Here is a 14448-nt window from a genome sequence, read left to right on the forward strand (position 1 = left end):
TCATGCGAAGAGTTGACTCATTGGAAAAGACTCTGATGCTGGGAGGGATTGGGGGCAGGAGGAGAAGGGGACAGAGGATGAGATGGCTGGATGGCATCACTGACTTGATGGACGTGAGTCTCAGTGAACTCCGGGAGTCGGTGATGGACAGGGAGGCCTGGCGTGCTGCGATTCATGGGGTCGCAAAGAGTAGGACACGACTGATCAACCTGATCTGATATGATGGTTTTGATGAACAAGATTGCAGGAACAGACTTGGTGTCCTCAAAGCTGCACTTAGTGATGACACCAGCTTCAGCCTGTCACTCTTACGGGAAACAGGACAAGTATTAGAGGTTTTAATTTGGTAGGAAATATTAAGTGTTCTTGTAATTTGTATCAGGCTTTTTGTTTGAAGAGAAGTGCATTACATTTTCCCCAGTTACATTGCTTAAATAGCTCTTGATCATCTATATGTCCAGCTATGTCACTGTGGGAGTTTCAGAAGAACTGTCATCTATTGGCAAATGATGTGAACTGACAAGGGATTAGTCTCCAAAATATACAAACAGCTCATTCAGCTCAATATCAAAAAATAACCCAATCAAAAAATGAGTAGAAGACCTAGATAGACATTTCTCCAAAGAAGACATACAGATGCGCCACGGGCACGTGAAAGGATGCTCAGCCTCGCTAATCATTAGACAAGTAGAAATCAAAACTATACTGAGTGTGACCTCACCCCATTCAGAATAGCCATCATCAAAAAGTCAACAAATAACGCTGGAGAGGGAGAAAAGGGAACCTTCCTACACTATTGGTGGGAATGTAATTTGGTACAGCCACTATGGAGAACAGTATGGAGGTTTTTAAAAAAAAAATAGAGCTACCATATGACCCAGCAGTCCAGCTCCTGGGCATGTATCCAACAAAGATGAAAGCTCTTAATTGAAAAGATACATGCCCTCTAATGTTCATAGCAACATTTACAATAGACAAGACATAGAAGCAACCCAAGTGTCCATTGACAGATGAATAGATAAAGAAGATATATACACACACACTTATATGTGTGGGTGTGGGTGGATGGGTATGTATACCCACACACACACACGATGGACTATTACTCAGCCATTGAAAATGAAGGAAATAATGCTATTTGCAGCGACATGGATGGACCTAGAGATTGTCATACAGAGTGAAGTAAGTCAGAGAAACGAGTATCATATGACAGCACTTACATATGGAACTTGATAAAAATGATACAGATGAGCTTATTTACAAAACAGACTCACAGACATGGAAAACAAATTTGTGATTACCAAAGGGGGAAGGTGAGAGAGGGATAAATTAGGAGTTCGGGATTAACAGATATACACTACTGTATATAAAACAGATAAACAACAAGGACCTATTGTATAGCACAGGAATCTATATTCAGTATCTTGTAGTAACCTATAGTGGAAAAGAATCTGAAAAATGGTATACACATATCCTTTTTCAGATTCTTACAAGTATGTGCATGTGTAAAACATACATATATGTGTAACTGAATCACTTTGCTGGATACCTGAAATTAACACAACATAGTAAACCGTGTATATTTCAATTAAAGAAAGAACTGTCACTTGTACCCCTAGAAACTTGGTGAATTCTGATTAAGAAAGAAAATTAATACATACCAATAAGAAAGTAATCATTTGCTGATTCTGGCCACACTAACCCAGGGGAAAAAGTCACCAGTAGTCATTTCACGGATTTATTTGAGGTTCTCAAGTGGATCTCAACAATGAAAACGTCACCTGCAGGAACTAAAATCCAGTGAGGGACAGAGTTGTGGACAAGTAATTGAGGCCAGCATGACAACCACTTCCTATAGAAGAAAGAAGTTGTGAGGGTCACAGAAATGGAGATGAATTTTAGCCGCATGAGTTATGTGCATGGAAGCATGAGTCAAGGCTTCACGGATAGTCAAGAAACAAATTGATTCTTTAAATTAAAATACAGGTTTGCTGATGCTGCTGCGTAGTCACCAGCAGGGAGTGTGGGCAGTGTGTCGGGGTGTGCCAGCCCAAACGGAGGTGACTGCACACGCTTCTGAAATGGTTGTGCTTTCATGGGGCAGGAATGTAGCTGAACAGAAAATGACCAGATTTGAAATGGGTGCAGTCTGTGATGTGAACCAAATGTTTTGTTCCTAATTATTTGGTAACTAGGAACAGAATATATTAATAGACATAAATTCACTGCACTTAGCGTTCTGACTTCCCTCTTACTCAGTCTTTAATGAATGCTGGGGCTTTTGTTGTTAAACACTCTTGTGACTTTACACCCATAGGTTCTGCGGTGTCACAGGCTAGGCCTGCTGTGTATTCTGACGTAGGAGACCTCCTGGTCCTAATTTCAGTCTCCTGGGCGATGTAGGTGGGAGGCATGATTGTTGCTCTGATTTTTTCCAGGCTCTGGAGGATCGTCCCAGCTCGCTCCTCGTTGACCAGGGGGACAGCAGCAGCCCCTCCTTCAACCCTTCAGACAACTCCCTGCTGTCCTCCTCCTCACCCATCGATGAGATGGAAGAGAGGAAGTCCAGCTCTTTAAAGAGACGCCAGTAAGACCCCAGTGTTCTAGTTGTCAGTGCTCAGGGGCTCCCCTGCTGGCCCTGCCATCTTCAGAGCTGTGGCCTGGTCCTCTCAGAGTCGCAGGAGGAGACCCAGGGTCTCTTCGCTGAGCAGTTAGACGAGCGTGCCCTGCTAAGTCGCTTCAGTCATGCCAGACTCTTTGTGACCCCATGGACTGTAGCCCACCAGGCTCCTCTGTCCATGGGATTCTCCAGGCAAGAAAACTGGAGTGGGTTGTCATGCCCTCCTCCATGGGATCTTCCCGACCCAGGGATCGAACCTGAGCCTCTTGGGAGTCTTCTGCGTTTGGCAGGCGGGTTCTTTACCACGTGCGCCACGCGTACGTGTGTTTGCAAAGTGTTCAGAGCCTCAGGAGGGTGCGGTGAGGCATAGCCACAGCTCTCACTCTTTTATTTCTGCATTGTACTGTATTTGGGAATAAGAGTGGTAGGAGAATCTCTTCTGTCACTGCTGGTGAGAAACTGCTGTACTTTCCAGTATATACATGCACGTGTGCTCTGGTGCTTAGTCGTGTCCGACTCTCTGCGGCCTCACAGACGGTAGCCCGCCAGGCTCTGTCCATGGGATTTCTCAGGCAAGAATACTGAAGTGGATTGCCGTTTCCTCCTCCAGGGGATCTTCCTGACCCAGGGATTGAACCTGCTGCTCTTGTGTCTCCTGCGTTGGCAGGTGGATTCATTATGACTGCGCCACCTGGGCAGCCCCGTTACCCACACAGTAGTAAAGAAGAAAGAAGGCAGCGTAGAATTAAATGCAGTCCCAGAAACGCGAAACATACTTTCATGGTAGAATTTTTCGGTTTCAGTTAAAAAGTCCTGAAAAATATTACAAAAGGCTTAAAATTATATTTGGAGAAGAGGAAGAAATTTCCCAGCTGCATGAACACAGAGACTTGGTTTGATTGATCCTGTATCCCAGTATCTAGAGTGACTTCAGGTGCATAGGAGGTGCTGGTTGAATGAAAAAACAAACCAATCAGCCAATTAACTTTTACAGGTCAATTGAGGTGGTTTGCCATAACTAATGGCAGCCCACTCCAATACTCTTGGCTTGGAAAATCCCATGGACAGAGGAGCCTGGTAGGCTGCAGTCAATGGGGTTGCTAAGAGTCGGGCACGACTGAGCGACTTCACTTTCACTTTTCACTTTCCTGCATTGGAGAAGGAAATGGCAACTCACTCCAGTGTTCTTGCCTGGAGAATCCCAGGGACAGAGGAGCCTAGTAGGCTGCCGTCTGTGGGGTCGCACAGAGTCGGACACAACTGAAGTGACTGAGCAGCAGCAGCCATAACTGATTGTCTTCTGTTATCTAAGTGGCTTTAAACGGTTACTGATCCTTACTGAAAGGAACATTTCTGAATGATATGTTCAGACGCAAGGCTTTAAACATCTGAGTTAAATTTCTTTTGTATATCCAGAAAAGCTTAAAATGACTCAAGCGTTAAAGCACAAAGAAGCAGAAGACCGGCTTCCTTTAATGTCTTGGCTTCACAGCAGAGCTGTGTCCTGGCTTCTCTTAGTCATCGTCCACACGGTCAGAGTCCGGTGACAGGAGTGCACCCCGAACGGGAGGTCCTTTGTGACCTCTGCAGTCCCTGTGGGTCACCCACGTGAACTTGTTAGTGGTTGGGGACCCAAAGTGCAAGTTTGTTAGGTTACTTCACAGCCCCTGCAGAATCCGACCTGATGAAAGAAAAAGTGTGAGAGTTTCATCAGAAAATTCCTTAGCTGGTGGATTGTAAACACTGTTTTGTCCCTCCCTTTTTTCAGCTACGTTTTACAAGAATTAGTGGAGACGGAGCGTGACTACGTGCGGGACCTCGGCTGTGTGGTAGAGGTGTGTACTTTCAGAGATAAATAACCTCTATCGGCTAGCTCTGAGGCTTGTCAGAAGGGTGTTCATTTGGACAGTCGAATGCTGATAGCTTCTCAAAAGCCTTGAAAACATGTTTGACTAAAACAAAACAGTAAAACGACCAACAAAATATTTCTGAAACATAAAATTTAGCCAAATATCTTAATCTTAATAACTTTTAAAGACTTCTTTTTTGAACAGTGCATCTTGACAGAGTCTCCTTTTTTAATATAGTTGAAGTTTATAAATGTTATCTCCAAAAAAAAGAATTTCTGGTATGGAAATCTGGCCTTTGATTATTTTATAAGAGGGTGGGCATCACCATGGAAATGAGGGTATCTGTGGTTGAAAAGTCAGTGTGACCAGCTCTGGATTCAGTTACATCCTGAATCCCCCTTGGGTGTGGAGCTTGGTCAGTGGCTGCCACCCCAGGCCATTTGCTTGTAGTTTTCACAGAACGAATATGTCACCATTTCACTGACCAGAAGTTACTCTGCAATTTGTAACCATAGCAAAGCCACTGCCTTTCATCCGAAATCAAGAGTCATCTCTGGCCTTGTCCCTACATTAAGTTCAGGGCATCATCATATTAGTAAACTCAACTGATCAAAAAGCTATTTTTGTAAAATAAAACTTTACCATTTATTCTTTCAGCTTTGCAAATATGTGCAAGGCAATACTTTTTGGGTGGACATTCCATGAAGAGTAATAGCTATTACAGTTAATTGCATAACAAAAGATTAAACATGCATGACATATCCGTCATCACTCCAGCAGTAACTTCAGAGCCTCCTGTATAGGCTGAATCCCATCTGAGTTATATAGAAGTTTTAAACCACATTTTAGCAACATAGTTAACTAGCTGGGGTTAGAAATCAATTTATGGAAAGTATATTATTAAATCCTTATTTAACAAATTATGTAGATAATCCAAAAAGAAAAGAAAATCTGTTTATATCAGATCAGTACTAAGAACAGAGGAAATACGCTTCATGCCAAAAATTTAATATTTACAAGCTGACAAGATGATTTGTTTTATGAAATCATTTACATTTATTTAAACTTTCCAGTTCCTCAGAAGAGTTTTGATCTTTGAGTGCTAAACAGTTCAGGGAGAGAAAGTCATGGCAATGAATGTGACTGTATTTTCACGGGCCAGTTAAGGACGTATTTCTCAAAAGGCTTTTGTTCTTAAATAGTTGGTTTAGGAGACAGTGCGTATGTCTGCTTTGTCCTCTGTGACTCAGTCAGTAAACCACTGCTTAATTCAAACATGTTCAATGAAATAACCTTATCTTTAAATATTTACTTTTAGGGCTACATGGCACTTATGAAAGAAGATGGTGTTCCTGACGACATGAAAGGCAAAGACAAGATTGTGTTTGGCAACATCCATCAGATTTACGACTGGCACAGAGAGTACGTAAAATACACCCCGTGCCCGACCGTGGGCAGTGTGTGATCACTGCCGAGCTGCATCACAGGCTTGTCAGGGGTGGGAGAGGACATTTGTCGATTCATTTCATTTCACTACCTGTATAGCCTCGTGCAGGCAGCTGTTGCAGAGGAAGTACTGCTCTGCTGAGGAATTTTCCGGTTGCGTTTCATGGCACGAGGAAGTCCCTTACCTTCTTCATGCTGGTCCATCCAGGGGCCCAGGGCGTTGGGGGAAGGTGGGGCTGGAGGCCTGGGTACAGAGTCTGACCATCTGGGTTCATAGTCTGGTCCTGACCCTGAGCTGTCTGCCTCCATCCTTCATTTGGGTCACTGTGTTACCCTCCTCGTGGGGTTTTTATGGAGTGACTGAGTTAATACACACACGTAAAGCACTTCGAACAATACCTGCATAGAGTAAGCCTTGATGAGTGTTTGTAGTTAAAATTGCAGCCACCTCTGTAATAAATACAAATTACCATGAAAGAGTTATTTTTCAAGTCAGCATTCATGGGTAAAGTAGACACGGTTGCCCATGAAAATCAAATCTGATTCCAGTACCTTGCCACACCTGTCCTGATCTGTAGTGAAACCAACTTTTTAAAGGTATAGTTGGTGCCATTATCTAGTCCTCTGGTCCCAAGGCTGGTTCTTAAGCTATGACAGAAAAGGGGAAACAGCGCCAAGCTGCTGGGATGACCAGACAGAGAAATTGCCCCTGGAGATACGGTGTCTGCATGATATGTGCAGAACTAGAGGATATTGCATCCTCAAATGCAAGGCAGTTCAACATGGCATTCATTGGTGTGCTGGCTTGCAGGTCAGGAAAATCCAAGCTACAAATATCAACATATGGAAGTGAGAGCTAAGGTGGGCATACATCTCACCAACAGCTCTAGTCCAGACAAAGTGAAGAGCGGTCGTCCGTTTTGTTTTGTTTCTATGGTTATACCTACTTTTGATCTTGTGTGTATGCTGTGTGCCCAGTCATGTCCAACTCTCCTGTATCCCCATAGACTGTAGTGCAGCAGGCCCCTCTGTCCATGGAATTTCCCAGCAAGAGTACTGGAGTGGGTGCCACTTTCTTGTCCAGGGGATCTTCCCGACCCAGCTATTGAACCTGCATCTCTTGTGTCTCCTGCATTGGCAGGCAGATTTTTTATCACTGCACCACCTGGGAACCCCAATTTTATCTTAACGGACCTAATATTTGCAACCTAGAAGTTGATTTTGATAATATTTGAGAAAACTTCTATTTTTTAAAGAAAACCTCAAAGCTGTCACAGATTACATTCAGATCTGAGCCTCTTAAAAATGACCATGGAAAGAATATGAAATTCACAGGTATGCAGACCAAGATAAAGAAAAATGACCAACTGCTTTGAAGCATTTTTTTTACCCCATATTCAGATGAGATTTTATTATTTGAGTCATTTTAAAAAATGAAACAGAAATGTGGACTTTCCAGAGGAAGGGAAGGTTGCCAGTCAAGAGGTGCCTTGCTCTGACTTAACCTTTTTAAACTGTTGTAAATTGTATCTCTTTCTGCTTTCTGTCCTAACAAAACGTTTAGTGTTCGTTGTATTGGCTAAACATATACTTTACACTTCCAGATTGCTAATGTCAAAACAGACTATTTTGAAAATTTAAACCTCAGTCTAAAATTAGAAGGCCAAATCGGAGATGGTTCTAATATTTCTCCTTTCGTTGCAGCTTTTTTTTAGGAGAGTTGGAGAAGTGCCTTGAAGATCCGGAAAAACTAGGATCCCTTTTTGTTAAACATGTAAGTACAGAAGCATTATTTATATTCTCTTCTGTATTGTCATATTTAGTAATTGGCTTGTCAGATGAAAGGAGAACTCACTGGCAGTTTACAGAAATGCTTATATTGAGAATGAAATCAAACCGTACAGTGTCAGCTGGTTGGATTCAAATCCCCCACTGCTCTTCTACATGCGAACGGTCTGCTTTCCCAGTCAGCTGGCCCGGGTTGGCTGTTTAGCTCACAAACAGGCCAAGATGGTCCGCAGGGAACCAGAGCCAGACCAGCAGCGGGACCATTTGGAAACATCTTTGGGCAAAGAAGTGCTGGTGCAGATAGTGATGCACCTAGATGTGCAGGTTTAATGTAGTAACCAAATATTTGTAAATCTAAGGTACGCATGTTGGAACCTGCCGGCAGTCCAGCGGTGAAGACTCCATGCTTCCACTGCAGGGGATGTGGGTTCCATCCCTAGTTGGTTAACTAAGATCCCACATGCTGCATGCTGTGGCAATAAGACAAACAAATTAATTCAATAAGCACATTAAGAATAAAGGGGCATTTTTGGTTTGGTTTGGTTTTTAGGGAAAATTACTATATTTTCAAAGTGACCAGAGCTTTTGTATTTTTGCACATCTCCTTAATGTCTGGCTTAATAGAAGACAGATGCATGTTTATATCTTGTTTCTGTATTGAACCTACTGTGATATGTTTTTTAGTTAAAATTTATGGGGGGGGAAAAAATCTGTCCTCACATAGATATTTGGTTAGAAAGGAATGAGTATTTTAATAGCCTTTTCAGATAATTTATAGACAGTTTTCTGAGATACTGCACCAAAACTCAAGTGAGAATTTCTTAAAGGTTAGTTGCAACATGGAATCTGAAAACCCATTGGTGACCTCACTTCTGTTGCCCTGAAAGCCTTAGAGCCATCTTGCTGTTAAAGACACTTTCCCTTCTGCACCAGCTCCTGACATCCTGTATTGGTCTTTTGGAAAACCCTGACCCACTGATTGAGACAGATCTTCCAGATGGTGAACTATTTCAATTAACAGTATCCCCGCTGCCAAAAAAAGAAAAAATCAGATTTGTTCATATCACCACCCATCTCTTCACAAAAATCTTTTAAGTATTGTCAAGTTCTGGTAGCTCAGCTGGTAAAGAATCAGCCTACAGTGTGGGAAACCTGGGTTTGATCCCTGGGTTGGGAAGATTCCCTGGAGAAGGGAAAGGCTACCCACTCCAGTATTGTGGCCTGGAGAATTCCATGGACTGTATAGTCCCTGGGGTCGCAAAGACTGAGTGACTTTCACTTTCGTTTTCATGGTCAAGTTCAAGATGGCAGATCCACATTCTCCAAAATGTTAATTTTTTGCTTGAAAGCTTCATTTTTCATTATTAATAGACATTGCAGGTTGTTTGCCTTGAAACAACAGGCTTATTTTATCCATGTTCAGGAAAGGGTCTAGCAGATACCCACGCATAAGTAATATAGTCCTTGAGGCTTTTAAGTAAAAACAAGCAGCTGGTTCAGCTCATGGCTCAGCCACACGAGGGCGCTGCTGCGCCTGCTGTCACACGAGGCAGGCGTGTCACCAGGACCCCAGTCTTATCACAGGAAGGTTAGAAAGGCGTATAGCCCGTGGTTGAGTCTTAATACAATGAATTTTTATCAGTTCATCAAGGACAGTCTTAGCTGAAGCTGGTGTGTGCCGTGGTGAGGGATACTTGCTAAAATGCCAACAGTTTCTCCCACCACCGGTTTTGCACATCACTGCAGATGAAAAGGAGAGGGTGACAACTTAGTATTATTTGAAAATAGTTTGACCTGATGGGTCCCCAGGAGGCCTTCAGGACCCCAGGGGTGTGTACAGCACACTTTGAGGGTCAGTGCAGGAAGTCATGGCCCAGTATTTAAGACTGCCTTCAGTATTTAAGACTGAAGAGCTTTTTCTAACCTCGTGCAAAAAAAAAAAAAGCCAGGCTTCCCGGAGCCACTGGCAGGATTTGAAGGTGGGAAAGCGATTCTTGGTTTAATACCAAGAACTGCGTGCTTTCCCCGCCCCTGGTGTTTTCCCAGGTAAAGCGTGGGGTTTGATATATCTGAGGGAAAGACAAAGAAGGGCTGTTTTTGGAGCCAGCATCAGGAACCTGGGATGTGCTCCCAAGAGCCTAACCATGGGGTTTTCTCGAGAGAACAGTTGCTTTCCGAATGCGCTGACACCGTGCACGTGCTTCCTGTGTTCTAACCCACCTGTTTGCCTTCCTTTCCTAGGAGAGAAGGTTGCACATGTACATAGTTTATTGCCAAAATAAACCAAAGTCTGAACACATTGTCTCAGAATACATTGACACCTTTTTTGAGGTAAGACTCAGTTACAAAGCAGTTCTGAATCATTGGTTACAGTTGGTTTCCAAAAATTCGTTTCCCATGAGATTAAGCAATCGTCAAGAAACTAGCCTCAGTTATAAGAGTCCTGAACTTGTATTTCTTTCTTGTAAAGCAGAGAAGTGAGTATAAATTCAACCTGTGATCACATCCCTCAGCATTCAGAGCACTGGGGTCACGGCTAAAGTCAGGGGCTTGGGGCTTCCCTGGTGGCTCAGTGGTAAAGAATCTGCCTGCCAGTGCGGGAGACACCAGTTCGATCCCTGGCCCGGGAAGATGCCACATGCCGAGGAGCAACTAAGCCCGGGAGCCACAGCTGTTGAGTCTGTGCTCTGGAGCCCAGGCACCCTCGGTCCGTGTTCCGCAGCAAGACATCTGTGCACTGGATGGCACGAGCAGGCCACGCGCTGCCACGGGAGAGTAGTGCCCGCTCACCAGAGCTAGAGAGAAGCCTGAGCAGCAGCGAAACCCCAGCACACCCAAAATAAGTAAACAGAATTACTTTTTAAAAAATGAGTAACCTTAAAAAAAATCAGGTTTTAAAATCAATTTCAAACTAGGGCTCATTTTCACATGCAGGATAATTCACGATCTAAACTTTTAGCCTAGAAATGAAATATTTGTATCAATAAAAGTAAGCAATTGAAAAAAAGGCCTTTTTAGGCAAGCATAGAAGATGCTCTGAAAAACAGCTCAGAAAGCTGAAACGCGAGCGGTGGCACAGCACTGGCAGGCCGTGTGCAGTGTGGCGTCTTTTCTCATCATCTCTCCTACCATGTAGTTAGCATTTCTGAGTTACAGGGACTGGAAAGTGCCTTTTAAAAGGCAGCATTCAGTATAGTTGATTCGAAGTGTTGTATTGGTTTCTGGTATACAGTGGGGGTGATTTAGCTATACATATGTACATACCTGTATATGTGCATGTGTTCTTTTCCACTGTGATTTATTGCTGGTTATTGAGTGTGGTTCCCTGTGCTATACAGAGCCGCCTTATTATTTATGTTGTATATCGTGGTGTGTCTCTGCTGGTCCAGGCTCTGAATTTATCCGTCCCCTCACCCCCGTCCCCTTTGTAATCATGGATTTGTCTTCTCTGACTACTCTGTTTCTGTCTTGTAAATAAGTTCATTTGTATCATATTTTAGATTCCACATATAAGTAATGTCTTTCAGGGGTGCGAAATTGTTTAAGCCCCAATAATTCTTAAGTTTAAATTTCAAATGACTAGCAATAAGCACATCTTACGAATCACGTTCAACCTTCTGTGCTTGCTAGTCTCTTCAGATGTCTAGATTGTTAAGCACTGGTTTTCGGTTTCATAAAACAGAAAAGGTTTTCCTTCTAGATGGACAATAAAATTGTTATGTCAAACAGAATAACTAACTGAATAAAAGACAACACTCGAGTCCTTTCCTTCCTCCTCCAAAACCCCAGGACTTAAAGCAGCGCCTGGGCCACAGGCTGCAGCTCACGGACTTGCTGATCAAACCCGTGCAGAGGATCACGAAGTACCAGCTGCTGCTGAAGGTGAGGCTCTGCCGGCCCGAGCCCGCTCCGAGGGGCCCGAGGGCTGGGCCGGTGGTGAGCATCGGCAGGGGCCCGAGGGCTGGGCCGGTGGTGAGCATCGGCAGGGGGACCAGAGGGCTGGGCAGGTGATGAGCATCTTTTCTGTAAAAAAAAAATATGAAGCAGTCTTCTTGTTTCTGATTTCCAATATTTCCAAGTAAGTTTTTTTAAAACTTAAGGCGAGCCCTTATACTGTTCTCTCAATTTTTCATTTACATCAGGTTCTGACGCAAAACATCCGTGAAAGTGAGCTTTTTCTCCCCACCACGGATCTTGAATACTTTACCCACTTACAGGTTTTCTGTCTCCTTGGGGCTTCAGATTAAACGTTTAGTCCCTGCCAGTTCCTCTCTGTGGGCTCAGCAACCGCCCTTGAGTGATTCAAATTCCTCAGCACCCCTGAAGACAAAGTCAAGCCATTTTCCATGGTGAAAGTGACTGTTGGAGGTGGCGAGATCCCTTCACACATAAAACTTAGAACCTGGAGGTAAAGAGAGATGAGCGCCTATCTTGGGGTGAAACAGGAAGCACGACCTGCTTAGATCAGTTGGCCTTGACTTTGCGCTCCTGTGGCTTGAAGTCCGCCTGGGGATACCTTATCTTTGTGTTCCTGGGAGAGAAAAACGAGGCTGGCCCAGTGGCTGGCATCGTGGCTGATCGGAAAGGGGACTGCTGTGTGACCTTCACCCTTGTCATGCCCTTCTGTCTGTTTTCCTCCTACAGGACTTCCTCAAGTATTCCAAAAAGGCCAGCCTGGATACATCAGAACTAGAGGTACTGACACCCCGCTGGGTGCGTCTCTGAAGCAGCTTGTCTCTGGTGGGGTTGGGGGGGTCTCCCGAGCCCCCTGGGCATGCCCTCTGTCCACTCGTGGGCGGGCAGGGGAGGAACTGAACAAGGTGGGGGATTGGAGGGTTAGTGCTCCAGCCTGGCCCCAGGAACTGAAGGCTCACTCTGCTCCCCACCTCCGCCCACCCTGCAGAGAGCCGTGGAGGTCATGTGCGTCGTCCCGAAGCGCTGCAACGACATGATGAACGTCGGGAGGCTACAAGGCTTCGACGTAATGTGGCTCCTCTTTAAACGCTGCTGTGTCTGGGATGCTTGACCTCCACCTGCAGAAAGCCGGTCCTTTCTGCTTGGTTTGCTGTCTTCTCTCACTGTCCCTCAACCTGAGTGATACTATGTTTCAGCTTATCTGGGTGCATCTAATTTGCTTTTGGGGGGGACCTTCCTCTGCTCAAAGCCCAGCGCCTCGTGGCAGGAGCAGGCAGGCCTCTGCTCTGTCTCCAGGACCCTCTGCTGCGGAGGAGTGAGCCTCCTTCCCCGGCACGATGAGCAGGGGCCCGTCCATCTAGATCATCTGTCAGCCCCAGGAGCCTGACTCCAGGTCCCTGGGCTCCCCGTTAGTCACAGACTTCTCTCTGAGTTGCCAGAGCACTCAGATTACGTACTACCTACTAGCATGAGGATGTCCAGAGCCCAGAATCCTTTTTTTTTTCCCCCAGTTTGATTGTCGAGTAAGGAGACGGGAGTTTTTCTTTTTCTTGCTTACTGTTTCGCTAGAGGAGTGGGTTTAGTTTAACATGCTGGTGCTGGAGTTCTCGGAAAAAACACACACACACACACAGATGGGCTCTCCTGGAGGGCTCCTGAGCATCTGTGAGCAGGTCCCACCCAGGGTGCTAGCGGCACCTGGCCGTGGACCGCCCCTTGAGAAGTACTCTTCCGCTGCGAACTACACCCTTCCGTCCACTTTCAGTCTCTGACTGTAACTGAGGCCAGGGGTTACACAAGAGCTGGCAAGGATTTTATTTAGATGATTTTTCTGTTTAGCTCTAAGACGTTATACTAAAAGAAATGTTACACTCCATAAATTAATACAAGAAAATACATCATTCTGTGGGAGGAAAACTAAAGAAAACAAAATTTCCAGTGTCTTAACTTTGAATGCAATGTTTTCTTCTCCTGTTCCTCTGCACCCTTCTCCACATTCCAGGGTAAGATCGTGGCCCAGGGCAAGCTGCTCCTGCAGGACACGTTCTTGGTCACGGACCAGGACACGGGGCTGCTGCCTCGCTGCAAAGAGAGGCGGGTGTTCCTCTTCGAGCAGATCGTCATTTTCAGTGAGCCGCTGGATAAAAAAAAGGGCTTCTCCATGCCAGGATTCCTGTTCAAGAACAGTATCAAGGTAGCTCATGTTTGCCTGTTTTCTCAAGCACTAATGCATATACCCGGTACACTGAAAAAATGTGTCCTTTTTAATGATGACATGTCCCAATCATTCCTGCTCCTTGGAAGAAAGGCTCTAACAAACCTAAACAGCATATTAAAAAAGCAGAGACATTATTTTGCCAACTAAGGTTCGTAGAGTTAAAGGTATGGTTTTTCTAGTAGTCATGTATGGATGTGAGAGTTGGACCATAAAGAAGGCTGAGTGCTGAAGAATTGATGCTTTTGAACTATAGTGTTGGAGAAGACTCTTGAGAGTCCTGTGTACTGCAAGGAGATCAAACCAGTCAATCTTAAAGGAAATCAACCCTGACTATTCTTTGGAAGGACTGAAGCTGAAGCTCCAATACTTTGGCCACCTTGATGTGAAGAGCTGACTCATTGAAAAAGATCCTGATGGTGGGAAAGATTGAAGGCAGGAGAAGAGGGCAACAGAGGATGAGGTGGTTGGATGGCATCACCAGCTCAGTGGACAGGAGTTTGAGCAAGCTCCAGGAGATGGTGAAGGATAGGGAAGCCTGGCGTGGGCTGCTGTCCATGGGGTCTCAAAGAGTCAGACACTACATAGAGACTGAATAGCAACAAATTCTGATC

The 14448-nt window shown here is 44.7% G+C and overlaps 1 protein-coding gene across 1 annotated transcript in view; it reads left to right on the forward strand.

Moving 5' to 3' along the window:
• Positions 1 to 14448, forward strand: part of TRIO (trio Rho guanine nucleotide exchange factor) — a 359748-nt gene that overhangs the window by 324270 nt on the left and 21030 nt on the right. Inside the window, exons 39-47 of the mRNA XM_010858807.1 lie at positions 2439 to 2587; positions 4389 to 4455; positions 5789 to 5892; positions 7621 to 7690; positions 9946 to 10035; positions 11494 to 11586; positions 12349 to 12399; positions 12608 to 12685; positions 13622 to 13813. Of these exons, the coding sequence (XP_010857109.1) occupies positions 2439 to 2587; positions 4389 to 4455; positions 5789 to 5892; positions 7621 to 7690; positions 9946 to 10035; positions 11494 to 11586; positions 12349 to 12399; positions 12608 to 12685; positions 13622 to 13813 (894 nt within the window). The remainder of the gene's footprint in view (positions 1 to 2438; positions 2588 to 4388; positions 4456 to 5788; positions 5893 to 7620; positions 7691 to 9945; positions 10036 to 11493; positions 11587 to 12348; positions 12400 to 12607; positions 12686 to 13621; positions 13814 to 14448) is intronic.

Source organism: Bison bison, unplaced genomic scaffold (genome assembly GCF_000754665.1).
Source record: "Bison bison bison isolate TAMUID 2011002044 unplaced genomic scaffold, Bison_UMD1.0 scf7180017864440, whole genome shotgun sequence".
Taxonomy (NCBI): domain Eukaryota; kingdom Metazoa; phylum Chordata; class Mammalia; order Artiodactyla; family Bovidae; genus Bison; species Bison bison.